This window comes from Macaca nemestrina, chromosome 1 (genome assembly GCF_043159975.1).
Source record: "Macaca nemestrina isolate mMacNem1 chromosome 1, mMacNem.hap1, whole genome shotgun sequence".
NCBI classification, from domain to species: Eukaryota; Metazoa; Chordata; class Mammalia; order Primates; family Cercopithecidae; genus Macaca; species Macaca nemestrina.
In genome coordinates, this window is record NC_092125.1 from 138378470 (window position 1) to 138405985 (window position 27516).

The 27516-nt window shown below is 41.9% G+C and overlaps 2 protein-coding genes across 5 annotated transcripts in view; one reads left to right on the forward strand and one right to left on the reverse strand.

Annotated features, from left to right (window-relative positions):
* Positions 1-14838, forward strand: part of LOC105485418 (calponin 3) — a 35093-nt gene extending 20255 nt beyond the window's left edge. For both annotated transcript variants that reach the window (XM_011747775.3, XM_011747774.3), the window contains exons 2-7: positions 8394-8515; positions 8730-8796; positions 9656-9793; positions 10129-10245; positions 12274-12420; positions 13715-14838. In XM_011747775.3, coding sequence (XP_011746077.1) covers positions 8394-8515; positions 8730-8796; positions 9656-9793; positions 10129-10245; positions 12274-12420; positions 13715-14056 — 933 coding nt within the window. In that variant the 3' untranslated portion in view covers positions 14057-14838. The remainder of the gene's footprint in view (positions 1-8393; positions 8516-8729; positions 8797-9655; positions 9794-10128; positions 10246-12273; positions 12421-13714) is intronic.
* A 1895-nt stretch (positions 14839-16733) lies between these two features.
* The window catches only part of LOC105485419 (solute carrier family 44 member 3), a 74129-nt gene continuing 63346 nt past the window's right edge, over positions 16734-27516 (reverse strand). For all 3 annotated transcript variants that reach the window (XM_071076128.1, XM_071076111.1, XM_071076174.1), the window contains exons 13-15: positions 20294-20431; positions 19044-19280; positions 16734-16975 (exon numbers count right to left, since the gene is read on the reverse strand). In XM_071076128.1, the coding sequence (XP_070932229.1) occupies positions 16871-16975; positions 19044-19280; positions 20294-20431 (480 nt within the window). In that variant the 3' untranslated portion in view covers positions 16734-16870. The remainder of the gene's footprint in view (positions 16976-19043; positions 19281-20293; positions 20432-27516) is intronic.

Genomic DNA, 27516 nt, shown 5'->3' on the forward strand with positions numbered 1-27516 from the left:
CTGAACTCACACCACATTGGATTAATCTATCACTCTATAGAAGCAATAATGCTAGTATAAGTAACATGAATATTTTCTCCACTGCATAAGCTTAAATCAGACCGAAAGCCTCACCGATACTTAACAGCCCGGCATAGCAAGCACAAACAAGTCCATGCCACCTTCACTGTTAACCCAACACAGGCATGCTTTAGGGAAAGGTTAAAAAAAGTAAAAGGAACTCGGCAAACTCAAACCCCGCCTGTTTACCAAAAACATCACCTCTAGCATTACTAGTATTAGAGGCACTGCCTGCCCAGTGACACACGTTTAACGGCCGCGGTACCCTGACCGTGCAAAGGTAGCATAATCACTTGTTCTTTTAAATAGGAACTCGCATGAATGGCATCACGAGGGTTTAACTGTCTCTTACTTTTAACCAGTGAAATTGACCTGTCCTGTAGAGACGGACATAAAATAATAAGACGAGAAGACCCTATGGAGCTTTAATTTATTAATGCAATCAAAAACCATATAAACCCACGGACCCTTAAACTACTACACCTGCATTAAAAATTTTGGTTGGGGTGATACTGTTTACCTGGGGCGAGCATGATTTTCCACAGCTTTCAAATGTCTACTTCTTCCACATCAAATCTGGAGCACGTTCATACCATGGAATGAGTCTTAGATTCTGTGGTGACCTCAAGAAAAGCATGCATTCTATCTTGACATCACTGTCCCAAATGTAAAATGTTTTTATCTAGAAATCCAACTCCTATCCCCCATAAGATACGTGCCTGATTTTGTAAAATAGTTCCTTTATCTTTTCTGTCAGCAACAATCTGAAAAAGAATGAGAATTTGGGATGCAAACACATTCTAAGCAGAGAGAAGAGCTTTAGCAAAGACAGAGAGGCAGGAACTAGCCTCAGGAAGAGTGGTAGAGGGAGTGGACAGTGGTGAAGGCTGGCACCCCAGGTGAGCCTGTCTGCAGTGGGATTTTCTTTGCTATTGAAAACAATGGACTGAACAAGTTGCATTGGGGTTTGGTTAATAGAACGCCCTGTACCTCGAGCTGATAAAATTGGAGGGCGTACATGCTGATGTGTGTCAGGTATTGCAGTGGGTTCTGTTCCTATTAAACAGGCTTCATCCTCACAGTGGCCCTGGAAGGAAAGAGTCTACCCACAAGAAATGGGGTGACCTGGGTTCATTTACTTACCGAGGTCACACTGGAATTGGGAACACAGGGTTTTGAAGTTTGACTTGAAAGTCTGTGATCTGCAGTACATGTTTCTAGGATTCATTGCGGAGAGACTTAGGGCAGATAAAAAATGTTGAAGCCTGTTCATTGTCCTTGCATGGATACCAAGAATGGCAAGTGATAGTGAGAAGGAAGGAGAGGAGGAATCTTGATATTTGAGATGGAAATCTATTTTGTTCCTATTTTAGGACCAAGGTAGCCCCCATTGTTCTCTCTCTGTATTTTAAACGCCCCATTTTGTATATATTTTTGTGAACTCTTTAACACACCTTATTTAATATTTGTCTCTTTCTGCTAGAATGTAAGCTTTTAGGACAGGGACTTTGCCTTTGAACTGTGCCTGGTATGAACTAGCCATTTAGATGAAGGACAGAAAGAAGGATTCATGGAGAAAGAAGACGAAAGAAGAATCTAAGGAACACAGGGAACACTTGAAAAACAGAAGCTAATGTTGAATACAAATTTACTTAGAGAGTTTGGAGTAATGCAGTATTATTCTAGTGGCTCAAAACAGGGAGCCTAGTGAGAAGTCAGACACAGCTGAAATTAGGGAGATTGTTGTAATCACCAGGGACAATAACCTGGAATTGTCTGCTTCCAGGTTTGAACAAGCTCTGTGATAATACATCATGAGAAGGAATCCATGTGAGAAACAAGCAGTCTTCACTCTTCAGTAGATTCTGGAATGTCCTGGGTGTAAGGGGGGCATCGGACTGTTCTTGTACGTGAATATCGTCACTCTACCTCATGGCAGGTGCGCCCCCACCTTTTTTCCAAATTGCACTTGAGCTGAACATTCTCGGTGTACACCGAGAAGTACCATTCAACAGCGCAGGAATCGAGCTTTTGGATCAGCTGTGGAGGTGCTTTTTGGAGCTAGGTCTCCCTTTACTCTGTCTCCCTTTCTGAGGGTTCTGAGGGGGAAGCTTCTCAAATCTCAGAGCCAGGGAGGGGCATGGCTGTTTCCCAGCAGCTGGTAGGCTTGTATCTGCTCTAGTGTCTCCCTTCACTGTTAGCACGCATAGGCCCTCGGGGTTGTGTTTCTGAAGGCGGTCTTAGTCCAGAGCTCTTGGATATATGATTAATAGTGATATGTGATACGTGTGCATGTGGGCTGGAAGAAAAATTGGCTGAAGTATAGGCCCTTCCTTCTGGGAATGGAGTGTGATTTGGGGGAGAGAGACTCGTACATTTTAGTGTATCTCAGTGTTTCTTAACCTTGTTTTCATGATCACTTTCTCCAAGAGTTGTTTTAGACACTGTTCCTAGTTACCTCCTATCCCCTGCCAGATTTAGTACAAAGGAGTAAGATTTTGTTGGGTAGGGTTGAGCTTTGGAGAGTCCTAAGTGTTTGTATTGTCTAAGATTTTTTTCACCATCTACCACAAGAAGCACTTTTCACCCCTTTGGGACCCTGCCACCCCTGTGGAGAATGCATGTGCTACATACTTGCATATCATTTATTTATTTTTTTAAAGACAGAGTCTCACTCTGCCACCCAGGCTGTAGTGCAGTGACATGATCATCAGTTACTGCATCCTGAACTCCTGACTTCAAGCAGTCCTCCTGCCTTGGCCTCCTCCCAAAGTGCTGGGATTACAGGCATGAGCCACCCACCTGGCCTAATTTTTTTTTTTTTTTTTTTTTAAATAGAGACAGGGTCTCCCTATATTGCCCTGGCTGGTCTCAAACTCCTGGACTCAAGGGTTCCTCCTGCCTTAGCCTCCCAAAGTGCCAGGATTACAGTTGTGAGCCACAATGCCTGGCCTGGCCTAACTTAAAACAAAATGATTATTATTTTAGAATTGGCTGGGCAGGGTGGCTCATGCCTATAATCCCAGCACTTTGGGAGGCTGAGGTGGACAGATCACCTGAAGTCAGGAGTTCAAGACCAGCCTGACCAACATGGTGAAACCCTGTCTCTACTAAAAATACAAAAATTAGCTGGGCATGGTGGTGGGCACCTGTAATCCCAACTCCTCGGGAGGTTGAGGCAGGAGAATCTCTTGAACCCGGGAAGCAGAGGTTGCAGTGAGCCGAGATCGCGCCATGGCACTTCAGCCTGGGTGACAGAGCGAGAGACCCGTTTCTCAAAAAAACAAACAACAACAGCAAACCAATTAGTATTTTAGAATTATAAAAGAAAGTGAGGGCTAAAGAAAGGTCATGAAAAAAGAAAGGACTGACCTGCATTTGAACTGAAGGGTGACTCCACACTGGTGCTCTTAGCTGTCCTGAAGATAGAGCCGAGGGAAGCTCTAAGGGCTAAAGCCACCACCACCACCACCACGGGATGAGCCTTGGACCTCAGGCACAGGAAGATGAAGAAGAGCACGTGAAGTTGTTGGAGGAGCCAGAGCAGAGCAGGTCGAGCGCTGAATGCAGGGAGGAGGATCAGCTGTACCCAATGTCCCAGGAGGCTTTTTTCTTGGTCTTCATTTTCTTCACATGTTGATTGTATCTGGCAAGAGTGATGTTGGAGAGCTTCGGGGAGGAGCCTTCAGCAGGTGTGCCCAGACAGGATTCTCATCGGCCCCTGGATCATTTGCATGTGCGCCTTGATGCAAAGAAGGCTGCCAGGTACTGCTTGGAGAATTTGTGCGTGTTTAAGAAAGGAAGGGCGGGCATATAAAGAGAGGGGCTGCTGTGGATTTGAAAGAGCCAGGCAGAAAGTCTGTGAAAGCAGCTTGGGAAGGCCAAGAAAATAAATCTTGGTATTTATCAACAACTTGGAAGAGTAATTTTTATTTATTTATTTATTTTTTATTTTTGAGATGGAGTCTTGCTTATTGCCCAGGCTGGAGTGCAGTGGCGCGATCTCAGCTCACTGCAAGCTCCGCCTCCAGGGTTCACGCCATTCTCCTGCCTCAACTTCCCGAGAATCTGGGACTACTGGTGCCTGCCGCCACACCCGGCTAATTTTTTGTATTTTTAGTAGAGACGGGGTTTCACCATGTTAGCCAGGATGGTCTTCTCGATCTCCTGACCTCATGATCCCCCCTGTCGCCCTCCCAAAATGCTGGGATTACAGGCGTGAGCTACCGCGCCCGGCCAGGAAGAGTAATTTTTAAGTAAATTAGAGTGAAATTTCCATGAAGTATTAATAAGGTAAGTTTAAGCAATTATTTTAAGCTAACTTTCTTTTGTTGAGAGAAAGAAAATGTAAGTGGTTTTCTGCCAGATGTTCAGAAATTGAAGCTTTTTAGATGAAAATAGTAAATCATTTTTATGGCCAAAGATTACTTTTAAAAATTGCTCTCAGTTCCTTGATTTTAAAAGATAATGCTGTTTAGCTGGCCTGACTGCATAAAGCTCACTTACTAGAAACATATTCGCAGTATTTGGATAGAAGAATCCTGTTGCTCCTTTACTGAAAGGAAACCCTGAGCCCAAACCAACAGTTATTTGATGTGGCTGCATTCCTAGTTTTAATTTTTAATGGATCATATGGGGCTTTGAGTTTTGCATACATGTACTTACGAATTTCTTTTGTGCACATGGTCATATGGTAAGTCTCAAGGACAGCATCACCTGTCCAGAGCTCCCCCCTACAACCACTCATTGGCAGAGCCAGGATTTGAACTGAGGTCCATCTGACTCCAGTGCTTGATTTTTCTATCTCATCACTTCCTTGACCAGAACTGTCAGCAGAGAAGATGAAAACTTCTTACTGGGATCTACTAGGCTATTTCAAGTTAGGTCTGTAATCACTTCGTGGTTTGGGGCATGGCACCAAATCTGTTGGACACATTTTTAACAATGGACACATAAATATGCTTTTAATGTTTTTCTGCTTAAATAATAATTGGTGTCATTTAGTATGAAAATTACCATCACCATCACCATCCTGTGAAATACCCTAAACTACTCTAACATAATTTTTCTCTACATTGGAAGAAACAAGAGAAAATACTTCTTCAGTTTTTTATTATTTGACAAAGTTGTGTAGACAGCTGAGAGTAGGAAAGGACCTAGTGCAGTCATCCAGTTCAGACTTCCTCTTGGATCAAGAGAAGTTAGAGAAACTAACCCAGGGCCAATAGCAAAGATAGATGGAGCCAGGCGTGGTGCCAAGACAGAACTCCTCTCACCCTAGTATATTATGTTTTTCTTCAGATTGATCAAAATATATCTCCTAGTTGAGAACGCCTTCACTTTTGGGGAAAAAAAGTCACCTTACAATTAGAATGTGCTTTCCATAGTTAATGCTTGAGGAGTACTCTTTTCTCCTTTTCTTCTTTGCCTATCCCCTTTCATACCACCACCTCCAATTTATATAGCGAGGATTTATTTTTCTAGCCACCCAGAACAAGACCCCAGTGTGAAAATATAGTCAAGACTTTAAAAAATGTGTCTACCGGCTGGACACAGTGGCTCACGCCTTTAATCTCAGCACTTTGGGAGGTCGAGGCAGGCGGATCACCTGAGGTAAGGAGTTCGAGACCAGCCTGACCAACATGGTGAAACCCCATCTCTACTAAAAATACGAAAATTAGCCAGGCATGGTGGTGTGTGCCTGTAATCCCAGCTACTCGGGAGGCTGAGGTAGGAGAATTGCTTGAACCCAGGAGGTGGAGGTTGCAGTACACCGAGTTCACGCCACTGCACTCCAGCCTGGGCGACAGAGCAAGACTCCATCTCAAAAAAAATAAAATAAAAATGTGTCTACCAATTTAATATTTGCTTTTATTTTCTAAAAGTGCCATAAAACATGGGTTTATTTGATGTGTTGGAGGAGATATATTATCCTAGAATATTTATCTAAGGTATAATAGGAGTAATGGAGGCTGGGGGTGGTAGCTCACCCCTGTAATCTCAGCACTTTGGGAGGCTGATGCGGGAGGATCACGTGAGACCAAGAGTTTGAGACTAGCCTGGGAACAAATTGTATTTAAGACTGTCTTTTATAAACTAACCTCCAGGCCATACTTGATCCATGGAACATTGCACAGTCGTCTTAATATGAAAATATAAACTTACTGGATTTTCATTTGTAATTCTGGGTAAATAAATCTGCAGTTTAAATCAGTTATCCATTATTCTGTCAAAGCTGTAGAGCCATTTCTCCAACTTGGGTAAAGGGTGCAAAGGATCAAGAACTGCCATCTCCCTAATGCCACCGTAATTTAGTGAAATCATTTGCCCTCTCGCAGTCAAAGCAGAAGCTTCATGCTTTGGCATGGTGGGGAGGGGAAGAGAGTCCCTGAAAACAGCCCAGGAGTAGTCTGATTATGTGCCAGGGGATCCCTCAGGCTCAGGTGCACAGTGAGCCTTCAAGAGGGGGACCTGGAATGTAGACCTTTCCACTTACTTGACCTGGGAAACGGGATGTTTTTCCTACCTTGAGAAGTTAAAGGCTGTTGTGGCTTTTGATAGACACAAAAAGGAACTGTGATCAAGTGTGACACTTTAAGTCTGTATTTTTTAAGACTCAGCGTTGGTTTTCACTGTTGGGTGACTTACAGGTAAGCTGGCCAGGTTCGTAAATGTCTGTCCTGATCCTGGTGGTCAGGCTCTCTCTCTTGGAAAGGACCTGAATGCAGCCCACAGGCCTGTATGCTCTGGCACTAGGACCCTGGGGCGTTTCCCACAGTTGTGCTTGGTTCCTCCATGACTGGTGTAGACTGGAACTTGCGGGACCTCTTTGTGACTAAAATGTGAAGATGTCATTTCACTTCTTGCCGTGATTAACTCTCCCTATGTCTTATGGACACAGCAGACATTTCTACCTTCATTCCCATTTCCAACAACGTAATTGATTCCCAAGCTCATGATCTCTATCTCCTGGGCATTTCCTATGTATACTTGGCATTTTCACCTGTGCTCAATGAGAAGACGAATGACACTGGATCTTTCCTTCTTCCCAGCTGTGGGTTAATTTTTTGGCGGTGGGGCGGGAGACAGGGTCTCACTGTGTTGCCCAGGCTGGAGTGCAGTGGCGTGATCATGGCTCACTGTAGGCTCGATCTCATGGGCTCAAGTGATCTTCCTACCTTGGCCTTCCAAGTCACTGGGATGACAGGCATGCACCATCAAGCCCAGCTGAATTTTTTATTTTTAGTAGAGACAATGTCTGTCAATGGTGCTCAGGCTAGTCTTGAACTCCTGAGCTCCACAGATCCACCCAGCTCAGTCCCCAAATGCCGAGATTACAGGCGTGAGCCACTGCGCCTGCCTGAGCTGTGTTCTCCATAACCCTGATTGACCAGCCCCTTTAAGGGGACTCCAGGACACCGATAGCTTAAGAACTTGGGCATGTGATTTTTTTCACAATATTTTGCTTAAATTTTATTTTTTCAATTATTTTAAATTGAGGTCTGTGGTCTGACTAAAAAGGGATCTTTCAAAACTTATGTTTAGTAGTTTTATCATGTATAATAGCGTAGCATTTGTGTTGGTAAGTTGGCCTTTATTTTTGAATTCTGCAAGTAAAAAGTTAAACTTTCTTTTCGTTTTATCAGATGTTTGGGTGTCAGGTTCAATTCTAGATACTAAGAATCTGAACTAGATGCTTTTCCTTCTTGTAAGAAGTCTAATAGAATAGAGACTACAGAAACAGAATTTAAATATTGTACAATAATTAGTACTAAGTGTGTGTGTGTGTGTGTGTGTGTGTGTGTGTGTGTGTGTGTGTGTTTAGTATGTAGTGTGTATTTGGCGGAACAGAAGGCAAATACCAGAACTTTCCAGTCAACAAAACTATTGGAATGTTACGTATTGGCGAGGTGTGAGATACTCTGTAAAATAACTGCATGTGTCAGAATCCTCTCCCCTTCTTTTATTGGAATACGGTGATTAATGACTTAAACCTTAAAGTTGGAGTGCCATATTGTAACATACCATAAATCCTTGTCACTTCCTGTGGATCATGAAGGGAAATCTGATGTCTCTTGATGGATGTTCTCTCCTTGTCAGTCGCAGCCTCTCCGTGTGCTGTTCAAAATTTCGTATGACACCGTCTTCACCAAAAATTTGTTATTAGTTACTGAAGTTGTAACGGTTAAGTTTGCCATTGAGCTCTATTGAGTGTCATTTACTGCACTTCACAGCTGTGGTCTTAATGGATAGTGAAAGCAGAGCACGTTGTGAGTCGGCAGTTTCTGGTGCTTTCGTGAAATTCTTCTAAAGTGAGTTAACTTGTATTTCAGATTGCTTCCAAGTATGATCATCAAGCAGAAGAAGATCTTCGCAATTGGATAGAAGAGGTGACAGGCATGAGCATTGGCACCAACTTCCAGCTGGGCTTAAAGGATGGCATCATCCTCTGCGAGTGAGTTACAGCCCTCCAGAGTCAGTTTCCGCTCTTCCAGTTCTTTCCATGGCCTTCTCTCTTACTCTCCTTCTCAGCCCAGGGTGTCAGACCTTGATATTCTACAGATATATTTAATGCTTTCCCTTACTGATGTTAAAGGAGCAACTTGATATTTCAATCCTTGTTTTTGTGTGACTAGTAAATAAGATGTCTCTCATATTTTTCTTTTCAGACTTATAAACAAGCTACAGCCAGGCTCGGTGAAGAAGGTCAACGAGTCCTCACTGAACTGGCCTCAGGTAACAGCCAAACCAACCACCTCTGGTTCTAGTTGGTTGCATTTTATGTAGTGGAAACTTGATTTCAGGTTTGGTTTTTTGGTTTTGTGTGTTTTTTTTAAAACTTTTTGATTACAGTTTTTATATAGATGTAGCAGAAATTTGTGCATATTTAATTTTTTGCCCTTTTTTAATGGTTCCATATTACTTATTGAACTAGTTCTGTAATTATTATGTTTAGCTTAGAAGTTTTCCTGTATTTGGTCTGTGTACATTCAGAAGGACTTGACACAGCTTACACAGAGAAATGCAACCCAGACCTTAAGGATAAGGGAAAAAACAAGGCATTCTACATAACTAACAGTGGACTGCAGAACAGTGTATCAGACATAACCTTAGTTCATGAATGTGTATGAGTAAGGAAAATGGGATACTTACTGGTCTTGAACATGTGTTTTGAGATATGAGAGAATGAGTATTTGGTAACCACAAATTTATTCTGAAATTAAAATGAAAACACATAATGAGTTATTTACTAATATGAGTAATTATATACCTTTTGACAAATAAAATTCCAGGCCTGGATAGCTCTGATACAGAATCCTTTTAAAATATATAAGGAAGCTGTTGCCCGCAAAAACCGAAAACACGTAACTGCTTAAAAATATGAAGACCATGATGTGCCCCACAGTGAGAGAGACGCTCTCTTCTTGCTCTTTCCTGTTCCAGAGAGAGCCGTGCTTAGCATGTATTTGGTTGAATCCTTGTCAGACAGCTTTCTGGGTGGCATCTTGTAACTAGTTATGAAGACTTAGAATTCTTACAAATTATGAATGTCAATATTTAGCTCCAGAAGTTATCAAACTCTTCTTCTTTATAGTTGGAGAATATTGGCAACTTTATTAAAGCTATTCAGGCTTATGGTATGAAGCCACATGACATATTCGAAGCAAATGATCTTTTTGAGAATGGAAACATGACCCAGGTTCAGACTACTCTGGTGGCTCTAGCAGGTCTGGTACGTACATGTCTTTAATGGCTGGTTAACAGATTCCCACCACGTTGGTGATGAATTGCATCATTGCTGTTTCATGGGGGTTCAGACCAGGTGGGGCGGGGCCTGTCTCTTCTGTAATTATTAGCTTTGTGGAAAGGCTGCTGACATCAGCTGCCTCGTACTAGATAGCTTACTTAGAACAGTCACATTTCAAATGATGCAGTATATCACTGAACAGCCTGAAATATTTTTTATCTCTAGTTTGGGCCCCTTCGTCTATGACCATATCATTTCTTTGTTGTTCCTTCTGTGAAACTCTGTTGGCCTTTTCAGTTAGTGTGCATGTTTCTGTCTAGGCTAAAACAAAAGGATTCCATACAACCATTGACATTGGAGTTAAGTATGCAGAAAAACAAACAAGACGTTTTGATGAAGGAAAATTAAAAGCTGGCCAAAGTGTAATTGGTCTGCAGGTAAGTAATGTGGTGTTGCTTATTCAGTTACTTATTCAATATGATTAATTCTCACCATGCAAAATATTAAGCCTCTCCTAAGTGAAGAATAGATGGAAGTGCTATAGTACTTGGGGGGTGGGTATAGTTTATACAATTTATATCTATTTAAAGCCCATAAGACAATGATAATTTTTAGAGGAAACCTCAGGTATACCACCTGACTTGACAGTTATTTCCCCAGGAAATGAAAATTTTTAATTGAATCATATTGTCTATTTTTTTAAAGAAAAAAGCACTTTTAAATTTTTTATTTTAGCTTTTTTTGTTGTTGTTGAGACAGAGTCTCGCTCTGTCGCCCAGGCTGGAGTGCAGTGGCGCAATCTCGGCTCACTGCAACCTCCACCTCCTGGGTTTGAACAATTCTCCTGCCTCAGCCTCCCAAGTAGCTGGGATTATAGGCATGAGCCATTATGCCTGGCTAAGTTTTGTATTTTTGGTAGAGAGAGGGTTTCACGATGTTGGCCAGGCTGGTCTTGAACTCCTGACCTCAGGTGATCGGCCCGCCTTGGCCTCCCAAAGTGCTGAGATTACAGGTGTGAGCTACCACACCCAGCCAGAAATGTACTTTATAAATTCCTTAATGTTATTGACCAAATGAGGCAATTTTACACAACCTTAGTGCCAAAGTCACTTATTTACAATACCAAATCATGATATAGCAGCCAAGCCCTGTTAGAATTTGTCAGTTTAAATTCTTCTGAAATACGTAGTTCAGATGTTTTCCTTCTCTTCATTGTTCCCCTGGAGAGTGTCATGGAAACGCCATTGCTAACGCCCTAAATGCTGTTGGCTTTACTCTCCAAAAGCCACCATACCTGCTGGACACAGTGCCCCTTTCTGGACTGAGTCTGTGCAAGTTAGATTTGTTTTTGCACAGTACAAAATTGTATCAGTGGCGAGAAACTGGAAACCTACATTTCAGAATAATAGTCAGTTGGTTGAATTACAACTCCATAAAAGCAAAGTGTAATGTAAAATTTTACACTAGAGTTTGAAAAGATAGGTTATGGGGAAAAAAATCAGATCATCAAATACTGTGGTCAGCATGGAGTTTTAAAATGAAAACTGCACATGTTTTCGTATGTATTTGTATATGTGTATGTGCATCTATAGATATATACATAGACACATAGGTTAAAAAGCTAAAAGGATAGTCACAAATGTTGACAGTGAATGGATGGTGGAATCACAATGATTTTTTCCCTCTCCTTTTTGCTTACATATGTTTTCTGAATTGTCTTCAATGAACAGATTTTATATTTAGTAATAAAGGTTTTCTTTCATCTTATTTTTAAAGAAAAAAGATCCAACATCAGAAAAGTGTCCCTAACCAGTGGAACAGGGTGTAATGGTTGGTCCTGAAGCCATACTGTTCTCAGTGGGGAAGAAAATTTAATTACTGTTTCCCTGAACTTTGCTGAGTTCAGATTCCTCATTCCACCTTTCTCCAGCTCTGTCCAAGGACACGGGAGTTGCAGGAATAAAATGTGGTTCCTTTCTGGTGAAAATGTTGGTGATTTTGAAACTGAAAGAAGTCCTTGTCAAGCTCCCAGAGAAAACAGCTGGCATTTGCTTTCACATTTTATGTAAAACATTCCTGGAGTAGAACAGCATATTGCTTGGCCTAGGATTGCTTCTGTTTAAATAACCAAAGCTGGTACCTCTTAATTTGGTTATCTGGGGAAACAGTAGCAGAGGAAATTATTCTGCCACTGTAATGACTTTTAGTGTGTCAGTCCACCTGTTAAAGTGTGTTTAATTCTGCTATGTATGAGGTTTTATCTATAGTGAATTTCTTTAAAATTTTCTTTTTAAAGTTAGCACTTGAATTTGTTTGTAAACACATGGAAGAGTCGGCTGGAGCCTCAGCTCAGTAACTTGTCAGTTGTGCCCCTTCTGTCTTTTTAGTAGCGTGGAAAGTTTTGTTTGTGTTGTGTATATTGTTGACATCTGATAATTTGTGCAATTTTACTTTTAACTTAAAAGATGGGAACCAACAAATGTGCCAGCCAGGCAGGTATGACAGCTTATGGGACTAGGAGGCACCTTTATGACCCCAAAATGCAAACTGACAAACCTTTTGACCAGACCACAATTAGTCTGCAGATGGGCACCAATAAAGGAGCCAGCCAGGTAAGCAATACCTTTTTCTACTTGTACAAGAGTACACTTACCTTATTCTTATTAACTAGAAGTTTAAAGTAGGTATTTTTTGTATAGTTTATTTAAGAGTATATTCCTTCAGGAATGTGGACTTTGCTGGGAAAGCAAAAGAATCAAAAGACCTTTTCGATAGCAGCAAAAGCACGATGTGTCTCGTGGTTTTTGTTGGCAGTTAGAACAGCTGGCCTTCTTTCTACCTAGCCAGCAGAAAAAAAGATATGTTTATTCCAGTGTTCTTGCTCCAAAATCCAAGTAAAATATTGCTCATTTAAATGCTGACTTTTTTTTTTTTTTTAAAAGAACCCTTAATTAATAGGTAGAATTATCTGGTGTCCCACTAAGAAGGATTTAACTAGCATTCCTATTAGATGTGTCAATATAAGGAGATGGAAATGCAACGTGATGAAAATACCAGTACACCACATCCAAGATAGAAATATTTCCTTCTTAAAAATAGATCACCAGCACCTCAGAAGGAAGTTCCAACAACCATTTGAGAACAGACAGGTCTCACATCCAACATCAGCTGGGATATGGTTTGGAAAACATTTTCTTAGAGAGTCCAAGGGAGATTGATCACTTTGCCCTTATGGAACACATCCTGCCAGGTGTGGCATTATGTCTCTCATAGCTGCCACTCACGTGTACTTTTCTACCCACTCTGAACCTGGAAGTGTGTGCCTGATGTAAGTAGAGATGAAGTATGAGTTACTGTACTCTGAAAAAGAGGGGAGTGGCTGTGAAGTGGCTGGCTCTTCTGCATCTCAGCCTTTTGAAAAGACTCAAGTCCTTAAGATCTGCTGAACATAGTTTTTGTTGAATATATTATAAACTTGTGAAATTGGTAACCCGGATAATGTATGTGGTCCTCATGGGCATTCACATGGAACTTTGTGGTGTGGAAGCATTATGATTTCACGTTCTTTATGTCTCATCCTCACTTAAATCCAGAGTAAGTAGTAATGTCTCCATTTTGCAATTTGAGAAAGCTAAAGCTAAATTTACTTGTTTGAGGCCACATAGTAATTTTACAGCAGAGCAAGGATTTTGAAGAAAGGTCTCACCTAGCTCAAAAGCCAATGAATATTGCTTCCTGGAAGTGATTCGGTATCAGGATATTTTGGTTAAGCTAGCTTTACCCCTGAACCAAATGAAAGTTCATGTACTGCTGTTCATATTCAGTGTGAATTCTATAATCTGTAAATTATTCACAAGAGTAGATTCCAGCTGCCGCTTTAACTTTTATACTATGTTCTAATACCAGGCAGGGATGTTAGCACCAGGTACCAGAAGAGACATCTATGATCAGAAGCTAACATTACAGCCGGTGGACAACTCGACAATTTCCCTACAGATGGGTACCAACAAAGTTGCTTCCCAGAAAGGAATGAGTGTGTATGGGCTTGGGCGGCAAGTATATGATCCCAAATACTGTGCTGCTCCTACAGAACCTGTCATTCACAACGGAAGCCAAGGAACAGGAACAAATGGTTCGGAAATCAGTGATAGTGATTATCAGGCAGAATACCCCGATGAGTATCATGGCGAGTACCAGGATGACTACCCCAGAGATTACCAATATAGCGACCAAGGCATTGATTATTAGATCCACACAGAAGGAGCGCAGTATTTAGTCCATTGTTTTTATTCAGTGAGAACCAAGCTAGCCTTGAGTAATTTTTATCTTGTCTTCCTAAAACACTATTAAGCTTATTGTACTTTTAAGAAAAATTGCCTTACATACATTCCTTTTTCCTTTTTCTGCCTCTTCCCTCAATAGTTGCCTTTTAGTGCTGTAATAGTTAAATCCTACAGCATAATCAGTAACTCGCATATGAAGTAAAAAGGAATACTGTGAAAGGGGAGTACTCTTGTACAGCCAGTTCTTGTATGCAAAAATCTATGCATTTTTACAATCTTATATTAAACTGGTATTTTCAAACAATAGAAACTATTTTTTTTTTTTTTTTTTTTACAGTTTAGTGTATCTGGTTTCTACATGGAAGACTAAACTCATGCTTATTGCTAAATGTGGTCTTTGCCAACTAAATTTAAGATGCAGCATTTTAGAAATTTACATATCAATGTTTCTACAGTATTGTTTGCTAATTTTTAAATAAAGTCATGATCAGTGTGCATTTGTGATTATATGTGTACTCATTCTCTTACCTAGCGGACAAGATCTTTTCAGAGTGGTGTTTCTAAAGGAGCATGTACAAAAGTGGCCTGTGGACATTTAGGCCTGGGTGATGCATTTGCTCTTCCTGTTTGTGCCAATGTATCAATGTAGAGTTGCTCTGTTTTCTTCAACTGTATTTATTGCTGCATTTCTCAGCATAAACTTATCCCATTGTATTTTTTATAAATAAATATTTTGTTTTGAACATTCATATGAACCACAGGCTGATTATTTTCTGGCTAGCTTCTAGATAGGTAGGGTCAGATTTTTTTTAAGTACCTTTTTCCTAGGTGCTGTTACAAGGTACATTAACATTTTATTTACTCCACACAACACTGCACTCTATGCTTAAGGGGATTGAGGCTTAGGAAACCATTACACATAGTAAATGACAGGATTCAAATCATTTTCTGACCCTATTTCACTGTGACTTAGCTGGCCCAGATTCATCTTAAATTCAACTTGGAATAATCTTAAAATAATTTTTAGGAATATTGATATGAGCAGTGGGGAATTTTCCTATCTTAGGGTAAATATGAATAAGAAATATGCTAGGTCAGCCACAGGATGTGCTGCTTGATAATAAGCTACGGTTTATGGTGAAACATACACCTTCAGTCCTGACAGAGGGAAGCACAAACAATAACTAGGTGTCATAGTGACAAAAATGCAGTCACTAAAAGAAACTTAGTAACTCTCACTTTCCGACATTGTCTCAGCCAAGCCATGTCTTCTGATAGGATTGGCTCTATCAGGTTTGGGGGCGAAAACCGTCCATTTTTTGTGAGAGATGAGGAGTATATACACATGGTTTGACGAGCCCACAAAAGTGAAGCCTATTAGCTCATCATGTCACAATGACTAGGTTTAATGCTTCTGGGAAACTGCTTGTAAAGGAAACTATTGGAGTCAAGCTAATTCAATGGTGGCATTTAAGAAAAAAGTCACTGCATTTAAAATAGACCTGAGTTCTCAGGCTGTCCTTGTCATCTTTGACTCTTCAAAGTTTAGGGGACGGAAGCCTTATATCACACTACCTCCCCTGCCATTTAAGTCAGATTGATTCTCATGAGGCTGCCAATCAACATGTTAAAATGTTTCTATTTGGTTAGAGGTTTAAAAAGGAAAAGCTCTTCCCCTCACTCCCATCTACATAAATCTCTGAGGTCCGGGCAGAAGTATTTTTAAAAATCTGTCTCCAGGTAATTTCTCAGGTGGGGCTGTGGTTGAAAACCACTTCTTCCAGAATGTCTGCCGTAAGAGTGCTTGTGTATCAGGATTTCTGAGATAAATTGTGTGTGCCATCATGGAATGTGATCTGGTGGAGAGACATAACAAAAAGAAAGTGGATTCACAGTCATATCAGAGCATGGAGGAAAAGGACAGAAGAGAGGGCAAGTAATGCTCAGACGCATTGCAGAAGCATGATGCTATCAGAGCTGGGTTTTGAAGAATAAGTAGGAGTTTGCCATTAGCAAAGAGGAGGAAGAGTATTCAGAAAAAAAGGAAGAGCATGTGCACCGACTAAATCATTGGTTACACTCCTGCCTGTCCTGTACATGCCCAGTTCAGGTGGTAGTTAATGTCAGAGTTTACACTTTGGGCTTTTATTGTCACCAAATCTAAGAACCGTACTTTGAAAAGTGAATCCACTCAGCATATTTCCAGGATTGGATGAATAGGGAAGTGTCCTACTCTGTATAAGAGCAACGTTCCACGCTGGACATGGTGGCACGCCTGTAGTCCCAGCTGCTTGGGAGGCTGAGGCAGGAGGATCACTTGAGCCTAAGAGTTGGAGGCTGCAGTGAGCTATGATGGCACCTGTATGTCGCCACTATACTACAACCTTGGGAACATACTGAGACACTGTCCCTTTAAAAAAAAAAAATTCCAGAGATTTCCGCTAACAAAATCCTTAAAAAGGTTTATTTATTAGTTATGCACTTACAGACTTGCCTCAGTTCTTATATAGTGTACTTTTTAAACTGATGCATATAAACATGGTTTTAAGAGAGTTTTTCTGTCCTAATTTGTACAAAAAAAAGGTGGTAAACTAATATGGTTCCAGTATTGTTACCTGGTCAAACAATAATGACACAGACAATGAGAAAGAATAGTTTATTAGGTCTTCTTTAAAAAAGAAAAAATTCCACTAACTTTTCTCGAGTGGTCTTGTCTTCTATTCTGTAAATGGTTCTTCAGAAAGAAACGTTTTCCAGGTACAAGTCCCTAAATGGGTATCTATCTCGCAATGGCCTGGAGTTCTGTTCCCTCGTCATTCCTTAATGAGTGCTCGTCCCGCCGTGCCCTTGCATTGTTTAATTTGTTGCTCCTTTTTACAAAACTCTGAAACAAAAGAACAAGTTAGATGAGTATTAATGTGTCTGCACTGTTGATAATGTAGGGGCCAAGGGAAAACTTCTCCTTTGCCCTCTGAAGGTTTGCTGAAGAATTAACTTACAAAAGGCAGATTAACAGGCGAAATGGCATATAAATTAGCAAGCACAGCGGAGAATCACAGAGTGATTGTCTAACTATGAAATGGGGATGGGGAAGTGTGGATGATTTTTAGGGGGGTGGTAAATTACTTTTAGGGGAGTTTAATGAGCTTGAAGGATACTTAATGGCTGGGGACAAAGTCTGTTGGGCCCGCAGAGCAGACAGTGGTTTGTGACAAAAGTCTGTCCAGGTGTGTTGACTGAAGTTAGTTTTTGTTTCTGCTATATAAGTCCAGTTAATGGAAAACTCAGGGAAGGGGCCAGAGGCTGTTTTTTTCTTTGGTGAGTCTGGACTTTAGGCAGATAAGGGAATTTCATTCAGATGACAGCTTCATCCTGCACTTTGGGAGAAGGTCAGAGTCAAAGTGCCATATTCTGGAGTATCGGTTTCTGAGTCCCAGTGATAACCATTTACCAGTTATTGGCCTTAAATTTCAGATAAATGGATCCTTAAGAAAGTTTCTCCTGTTGAAACAACTATTTTAGGGGGTAAATTTTAAGGTGGATTTTTTTTTTGGGGGGGGGGTTAGGGAGACGGAATCGCCCTCTGTCGCCCAGGCTGGAGTGCAATGGCACCATCTCAACTTACTGCAACCTCCACCTCCCGGGTTCAAGCGATTCTCCTGTCTCAGCCTCCCAAGTGGCTGAGATTACAGGCGCCTGCCACTGCGCCTGGCTAATTTTTGTATTTTTAGTAGAGACAGGGTTTCACCATGTTGGCCAGGCTGGTCTCAAATTCCTGACCTCATGTGATCCACCTGCCTCGGCTTCCCAAAGTGCTGGGATTACAGGAGTGAGCCACCGTGCCGGGACTTCAAGGTGGATTTTTAACTGGAAAAGCAAATCAGGGGATGGGGACCTGGCTAGCTTCATACCACCATCATAAACACTTTCCTTAGAGTACATACAAATAAGTCAATAAACAAGTAAAAAGTAAAAATTGTATTTTGGCTGGGTGTGGTGGCTCACAACTGTAATCCTAGCACTTTGGGAAGTGCTCTTGGGCACTCTTGGGCACTCTTGCCCAGCACTCTTGGGCAACAAGAGCAAAACTGTCTCCATAAAAAAAAAAAAGTAAAAATTGTATTTTTATGTTTTATATGGAGAAGGATGAGGATACATTAATTATAAACTGTGGAAGTGGTTCTTAAAAAATTGAGTGGCTGCTGAACTAAAGAGTGCATTCAATGCTCTGTTTCAAGCTAAAAGGGCTTGAACACCTAATTTTAATGGCAACAGAATGAAAGAAAAGTATGAAAATCTATAACTCAGACAAGGAAAAGAGATGAGACATGATTCAGCTGTTAAAATATCCCTGTCTACCCAAGATAAGGCAAATAGGCAACAACTGTGTTGCAAAGGCTGTTGCAAACAGCTGCCTGCTACTTCCAGATACAAACAGTATGGGCACTCCGCTGAGGGTGTGGCTTTTCTCACACTGGTGTGCCTGGGCTAATAAAGGGCCCGAGAATTGCAGATCTGTCAATACTGGCACACATAAGTGTGCTCTCTCTAATAGAGTGGGTATGAACATCATGCTTGGAGATGCAAAAATGCTTTAGAAAAAGATCAACTGTTAAACTTCTAGACCACCCACAAGGCTAGATCATGCCACGAGCACCAAAGGGACCTGAACTACTGTGTTCAGGACATCTTCTGCCCAGGGTAAGAAGTGCTGCTGCTTCTGATCAGCATTCTTGTTCAGCTTCACTTCTCCAGGGAGAAGGTTCTCAGAAAGGGAAGTGGGTTCAGCCTTGGAGAGTTCAGCCCAAATCCCACTTTCAGGCTCTGGGGTAGTAGAAGCCTCAGAGCCCTCTAGAAGACACAGGCTGGGTATGAGCCTCTTTTGTGTGCAGCTTTACAAAACTGAGATTGCGAGCGTGGATATTGCAACTGGAAATGAAATGTTTGCTTACCAGAAATTCTTGGTCCATAAAGTAGGGCTTTTCTGACGATCCATCATTTGTTTCCAGATCAACAGCAAAACACAGGAAAAGTGCATCCAGCACAGTTTCAAACACAGATAAAAAACTATGGGCTACTAAGTAGGCAAAAAAAGCTACCAATAACAGAGGGACTGCCCACACCTGGAATGCCCGATTGTAGTTAAAAGCCATGAGTCCTCCAAAAACAGTGAAACACACCACTAACACCTGTGCAAAAGAAGAGTTTGTTGAAAATCTTTATGAATCAGTTGCTTAGATGTTTTTGTCAGTTACAAGTAATGCTTTAATATACGTTCATGTGTGCAACGTGTGTGTGCACTATTGTAAAGAATGCTTGTCAGGAATGTTGGCAGAATGAAATAGAGGAAAAAATGAAAAGCTGTATCAAAAGGAAACCCAGTTCATGGTGGGTAGGAAGGTTATATGTTATTTTATCTGTGCCTAGCTTTTGTATTCATATAAATGTAATAATATCTCACAAACTTTTTATTCTGTTTTTTCACTTAACACCAAAATAAGCTTATTCACTTTAAAACTTTTTGAGAAAACCCCCCTTTCTTTTGAGACGGAGTCTCGCTCTGTCACCAGGCTGGAGTGCAGCGGCGCGATCTCAGCTCACTGCAAGCTCCGCCTCCCGGGTTCAAGTGATTCTCCTGCCTCAGCCTCCCGAGTAGCTGGGACTACAGGCACCTGCCACCACGCCTGGCTAAGTTTTATATTTTTAGTAAGGATGGGGTTTTGCTATGTTGGCCAGGCTAATCTCAAACTCCTGACCTCAAGTGATCTTCCCGCCTCAGCCTCCCAAAATACTGGGATTACACATGTGAGCCACCTTGCCCAGTCCAGGTTTCAATACTCTTTCCATATATTCTTATTGAGAAACCCACAAACATTCATTTTCTGAGGTTAGTAGTATGTTCATTTTAGACCTGAAAAAGAATGAATCAGAATGGTAGAACTGATCACAGGTAAGAGAGTAAGAGTAGGATTAAAATTCTGGCTCTACCTATTGTAGAACCCTGGAAAGGTTATTAAACCTTCGTTTTCTCTTCTGCAAAATAGGGATACCTCTTGGGATTGAGGATTAAATGAGATAAGGAAGCACAGAGTCCACTACAGAGTAAGTACTCAAGAAATATAGTTCCCTTTCAAACCAATTGTTGTGTGGCTTAATTTTCAGAATCCCAGGCTCCTTTATGTATTTAGTCAAGATATCTCACCTTTCCTAGAAAAATTATGAAGTCTCCAAAGCAGTTAATAGATGTAAAATGACTTGAATTCTTGGACAAGATTTTGAATGCATCTTTTGCTGACGTACAGAAATCTGTCCCATTAATAGCAGTTGTAGTATATGCATTCTGAAACAGAAGAGAATTGTTTAAAAGGTAATTCTTATAATTATATTTTTAAGGCAATATATTAATACAGAGTGTTTGCAAACTAGAGTTACAATAAACCTACTCTCTCTACCCATAAAAAAATACCATTTTCAAATTCCTTTCCAGTCTGATTATACCCATATATATTTTCATATAGTGGCAGCAGATAGGAAAGATAAATAGGTACTTATGGTTAATATGAATATCCCACTACAAACATGTGGAAATGATGGGTAAAGCATAAGGGTTTTGTTTGCTTGTTTGTTTTGAGACAGTCTCACACTGTTGCCCAGGCTGGAGTGCAGTGGTGCCATCTCGGCTCACTGCAACCTCTGCCTCCTGCGCTCAAGCGATTCTTGTGCCTCGGCCTCCTGAGTAGCTGGGATTACAGGCGAAAGCCACCATGCCTGGCAATAAATTATTTTTTAATGCACAACAGAGTTTGAGGGCAGGAAGTTTAGGTCCCAGAAAGCAAGCAGGATCTAATGGTTTGTGAGAGCTGAACCCAAAGGTGCAACAGGCATGCAATTAGGCCCTTGCTAGGGAAGCGAACTCTTTCAACAAATTCAGGATTCATACTCAGTTCAACCTCAGTCAGCCATTCCAGGAAGATGGTACAGAAATCCACTACGTGCCTGGGACTGTTAAAATCCTAGGGTTTTGCAAAGGCAAAGCAACATCGCCACCTCCCAGGCCAGGGAATAGTGGAGTCCTACAGGTAACAACCACTGGAGAAGATGAGGAGCTCACAGGAAAATTTTACAGAGGACCCATGGAAATGAACAGCACAACAAACAGAATCTGTACCCTGAGAACAACCTGGAAAAAAAGTATTTAGGGAGCTATGTTTAAGGTACTAAGAAAATAGTGAAAGAAACAGTAACCATAAGGAATAAACAGAACAGTATGAAAAACGAAGAGGCAGAGTAGACAACAAACTGAATAGAAATCCTAGAAATAGGCCAGGCGCCGTGGTTTAGGCCTGTAATCCCAACCCTTTGGGAGGCCAAGGCGGCCGGATCACCTGAGGTCAGGAGTTCAAGACCAGCCTGAGCAACATGGAGAAACCCCATTTCTACTAAAAATACAAAATTAGCCAGGCGTGGTGGTGCATGCCTGTAATCCCAGGTACTCGGGAGGCTGAGGCAGGAGAATTGCTTGAACCCGGGAGGCGGAGTTTGCGGTGAGCCAAGATTGCGCCATTGCACTCCAGCCTGGGCAACAAGAGCGAAACTCTGTCTCAAAATAAAAACAAAGCTAGAAATAAAAAATATACAGTGTAACTGGTATGGTGTCATGATTATATATATTTTTTCTTTGTATAATAAGCATTTCTATGTTACCACATGGCTTTTATAATTTTAATTTTAATGCATATTCTGGGATGCACATATGTGCATGTGTACGTGCATGTGTGTAGCTGGGACATGTTGACTGTTTCAAATGTTTTGCTCTTATAAACAACCATGCGATGAACTCTTGATTTCCTGATTTTGGATAATTTCTTAAGCATAAATTCTCAGAAACAAGATTACTATATCAAAGACTACAAATGTGTGTGTGTGTGTGATTTATGTTCACATGAGATGATTTCTCAGGTCATTTTTTCCAAAGTACCTTCCCTTTATGACTACATTTCAAGACCATTTATGCCTCTTGAAATCTTTAAAAATGCTACTTGCATTGCAGATTACAACAAGAATTTAAAACTTTCCTGGGAAAATACACGAGAATACTACCTACTTGGGTTGTTGTCATTCCTTTTGGTTTGGATAAAGGATGAAAGTTTTTTGTTTCATGATATACAAATTAACCCTTTTGTACACCCCTTCAAACACATCACAAGGTAATCAGTGTGGAGTCTACTGCAGTAATCAGCCTGCCATGGTGCGGGGCCTAATAGAGTAAGTGGAAGAGATGAAGACCACTAACAAGTATAGGATTAAGAGAGGGGAATTAACTGACCCAGTTTACCAAACTCCCACTTCAAGGCCCACAAGAGAAGAATGTTTAGTTCTTAAAGACAAAAGGCTGAGCCAGGTGCGGTGGCTCATGCCTGTAATCCCAGCACTTTGGGAGGTTGGGGTTGGGGGCAGATCATGAGGTCAGGAGTTCAAGACCAGCCTGACCAACATGGTAAAACCCTGTCTCTATTAAAAATACAGAAAGAAATAGTTGGGCATGGTGGCACAAGCCTATAATTCCAGCTACTGGGAAGGCAGGAGAAACACTTGAATCCAGGAAGCAGAGGTTGCAGTGAGCCGAGATCGCGCCACTGCACTCCAGCCTGGGCGACAGAGCAAGACTCCATGTCAAAAAAACAAACAAACAAAAAAAAACAACAAAAGGCTGGAAACCATATCCCATAAGGGCACCATGCTTGCCTTAGAGATTTTCAGTCAGACATCAGATGAATTTCCTGCAAAAATGCCTTAATAGTATTCCACAAGGAACTTTTGGTTTTGGACTTACACAGAATGTGCGTGAAATTTGCTTTGAAAATCTCAAACCAGCTCTTGCTGGAAAGCTGCTCCAGTTTGGGGGCCTGAGCCTTGTGCAGGGATGTGGAAACTCATTTACTTATATTATTTAACTAGGCATCTTCAATCATCTTGGGTTTTCAAAGCCCTGATGACCAATCTATTCATTCATCCTCAAAGCACATCTGTAGGAAGGGTGGGTGAAGAATGGCATAATTGTTCCTTTACAGACTGGAAACCAAGATCAAGGGCATTTCCCCCAGGTCCCCTGGTGAATCCATGAGACAGAGACCTTTTTATTTTTATTTTTTTAATTCTAACCTTCTGGACATTACACTATCAATTTTCATTAGGAAAAATTGCTATTTAAAAGCATGGTGGTTACGGTAAGCACAGGCTCTGTAGCCAGACTGTCTCTGTGCTCAAAACCCAGTTCTACCACTGCCTGGCTGTTAGTCTTGGACAAACGATCTAACCTCTCTAAGACCTCAATTTCCTCATCTATAAAATGACTTACAGCACCTACCGCAAAGGGATGTTGGGAGGATTAAAGAACATACTCCCTGTAAAGCACACAGAAAATGTGTAATAAAGAGTGGTTATTATCATCCAGACATCACCAAAGATGATCTCATTTACAACTGGGAACACAGAAGCAACTCTTTAAGCACCTGAGGAGGTGTGGCAGGGGCCTGTGGTTGCTTTATCTGTAGGCTTTAATCCCTCACACCCACAGGGATCCAGGAAAGGGCTTTTCAGACCACATGCCAGTCCCCAGCATCATCTTACTTTGTTACGGCAACTCCACCATGTGCCGCTCAGCCTCTGTCTCTGCCTCCTCTCTTCATTCAGGCTGTCTCCAGCCCACCACCCCATCACTTCCCGGCTCTAAACTTTCTAAAGTGCTTCTTGCTTCCCACAGGGAAGCACTGTTTTTGTGGGGACTTCTTTTTCTGCAGATCACTGCCTCGTATTTAATTTAGCACCATCTCTCATAAGCAATAAAAAGAGATTTCGCTCTTTGGCTAAAATGATTAAAAGTTAAAAAGATATTATACTTTCTCATGCATGTGTTGACTCCAAAGAGTTTTGGGGCCTGTAAGCATTTATCTTTTCTTACGTATCAGGCCCACAGAAAGAGGGCATTAAAACCACTCTGATAGAGAAACTATATATGCCTTCCTGCAGGTACCACACCACTAGCATTTACCAGATTCAACCCTGAGTGCAACAGAGAGATCTAGAATTAACTTCTGAATGAATAGGGGGAGGAGGGAGGAATCACTCAAGACACAGGATAGGGATTAAACATTTCTGCTGCTTCAGCATTAGCTAATTTATACTTATTCTGAACAGAAGCTACTTGTCAGGCAGCTGGAAGATGGATTGCACTAACATTTTCATCGTTAAGTCCTTGTTCTGAGCATTTGTATTTGCCTGGGATGACAGAACTCAGGATTAACGTGCCAAGGTAATCTGCAGACTCTAACAATATGTGGAAATGATTGGCCATAATAAGGATTAGGAAATACGTTTTATTGGTTGTGGAAGTTAAGAGATCCTAAAGGCTAACCTTTAAACAAGTAAGCAGGAGGTAGTGGCATTCGGCTTTTGATTTATCCCCAAAATTCAGTGTGCATACTTCTTTAGCGTCACAAAACAGATGGGTGGATATTTCTGTCTTGAAATTGAAGCTATAAACACACAAGATAGATACGAGGAAGCATTGCCAAGTTGGCGGTGGTAGTACCTCAATATTAGATCCCAATTCTCATTCCCTTGCTTGGGATTGAAGACTCCCTCCAGGTACAGGTGGATTAGTTTTCAGACTTTAACGGACTGGTCGCCTGGGACTGTCCCAAGTGGCTGAGAAGCACTGGGGGAAGAACACAATGAGGACGGCCCTGTGTGGCTGTGAGGGCTTCAAAACAATGAAATACATAGCACAAGTGCACATGTGAGGGCCACGAAGAGCAGAACCACAAGCTGGAGGGAGAGGGGAAGAGAAGGCTCAGCAGGAGAGATCAGGGAAGGCTTCATGGAAGTGGCATGTGAGCTGGCCCCAATGTTGCCTGTCTCCAGCAGGGTAGGAGGCAGCAGCAGGAGCCAGCAATGTGAGCCACAGACGTGAGCGTACCAGCAGGCACTGGGGAGCCTGAGCAGAGGAGAAATGGGAAACAGGTCTGGAAGAGTCGGGGGTCAGCCTTCGGTTGGTGGGGCTGACACAGTGTGGAGCAAGGCAGTGAAAGGAAGTTTCAGGAGGACTCATGATTTTCAGCCTGTGCCTCTGGAAGCTCTCCCAGGCTGCCCTGGGGAAGTTCAGGTCAGATCTCCCTCATGACCATCTTCCGCTGAGCCACGAAGCTCTGCACCTTCCAAGGCTCATTCCTATTCAAGCCTAGGAGACTCCCCAAGCACCTTCACAATGCCTGCAGGGCTCTGCTGGAGTTGGGTAGAAATGCTGTGTGGCCATGCAGCCATTGAGCACACCAACCTGCCAGCAGTCATAAGCCAGGGGCTAGGCCCAAAGACCGTGAGTTCTCGGGAGAAAATAGGAGCGTTAGGAATAGTAACTCCTCCCAGGCACTCTGGCTCCCCTCCACCCCTACCTCAGTGGATGCCTTAGTGATATATCCCAAATGCCTTGGCACAGACCTAACGGTAGCTACAACTTTCTAATTTCCATCTGTGGCCTTTTTCTTTTGCAGTCATTAGGCAGGTGTGCAACTTTTGTGTGTAAATAATAAATAATAACGGCATTAATCTATCACATACTATGTGCCAGGCTCTATTCTACCTCTCCCCGAACACATTCACTCATTTAGTCCTCTTAACTCCAACCCGATGAGGTAGTTAAGGAAACTAAAGCACAGAGAGGTAGTGTACCCCCGGTCCCACGCAGGTCATAGATGTTGCGTCCGTCTTCCATGAAGTAGACCTCTAACTCGTTCAGGCCCATATGCTGGAAAACATTTACTTTGAGCTGTACTTTGCGCTTTTTCGCCCAGATAGGTCAAAATAACAAAGTGGTGTTCTCGTGAGATGCACCATTGAAAACAGCTGAGGATGTGGCAGGACGGCTCAGTGGAAAGAGGCTGGATTCCAGCCATGTTGCCTCCAAAGACTTGCAGAACGGCTTCCACCAAATCACATCATTTCTCAAAGGCTCTCACTTTGCTGCTTGGAAAAGACATCCACCAACTCCAACGTTCCATGATGCTTTATGTTTGTGCTTCGTGGCCAGCCACCCTCAGATCATCATCTCATTAGATCTCATCTGTTTTCACCACAACTCAGTGAAATAATCACCGTGGGTGGTATTATTCCCTGCCGCCTTTGTGTGTGTGTGAGAGAGGGAGTCTCACTCTGTCGCCCAGGCTGAAGTGCAATGGCGCAAATGTACTCCAGTGTTCAACTGATTCTCCTGCCTCAGCCTCCTGAGTAATTGGGACAACAGGCACCCACCACCACACCTGGCTAATTTTTGTATTTTTAGTAGAGACAGGGTTTCACCACGTTGGCCAGGCTGGTCTCAAACTCCTGACCTCATGTGATCCGCCCGCCTCGACCTCCCAAAGTGTTGGGATTATAGGCATGAGCCACTGCGCCTGGCTGGTATTATCCTTATTTTATAGAAAATTCTAATTATTGAAGAAAATGAGATTTAAGTGTCCTTTTAGGTAAGAGAAAATCTAGATTACCTCTTTAAGTTACTTTGAGAGCTATCCAAGAATGTTAATTGTAGCTTTAACATAGAAAGAGCGTTTTTTTAACTCCTGAAATCAAATGCTTAGCCAGCACAGCTCAGCCCTTTGTCCATCATCAGCTGAGTCTGTCCTCTGACTGAACTCAACTGTTTTCTTCTTTTGGTGGCAGAACTGTGAATCTGGGTTTCTGCCGACTCTTCAAAAAGGTAAACAGAGTTTCCCTCCGTAGTGGAGGGAAGGTATTTGCCGAAAACCATGCCATGAATAGCCAGCTTTATTTCTGGAACGCCTTCCTCACAGAATTCTGATATTTATTCTCAAAGCAAGAACTACTAAAACAAACTTGAGAAACTGGACAGTGAATAAATAACACTGGCATTCATACTTTCCTCAGAACTAAAAAAATTACAGTGAAATCTGAGTCCAGATACATCCCCATACATCCAGGGGCCTTCCTTGGACCTACAGTAAAACTGGCAGGAACCGTCCTAGACCAGTTTCATCTTGAGCCCTGTTTTTATCACAAACATATGTGGAGTGAGGCAGTGCACAGCCTCTGGGCCTTCCAGGGCCCTGCATTCACCGTTCAGATCCCTTCAGGAATGCACCGGTCACCAGGATGCAAACAAACATCCAATGAGATGGTGAGGAGGGAAACCAGCCAGTCCCCTGGGGCTGCCGCCAGGTGGGAGGTGGGGTGGAAGAAGGAAGGACAAATATGAGAGCTGCCTATGAAGCCAGGAACAGGGCTGTGCTGTTTTGTTTGCTCTTTTAAAACTTTTCTTTTTGCTTAATTTTTAGAATGGCTTTATTATTTCTATGCTTATCATAAAAAAATCAAATAACACAGAGACAAAGAAGCAAGAAAGTCACTGTG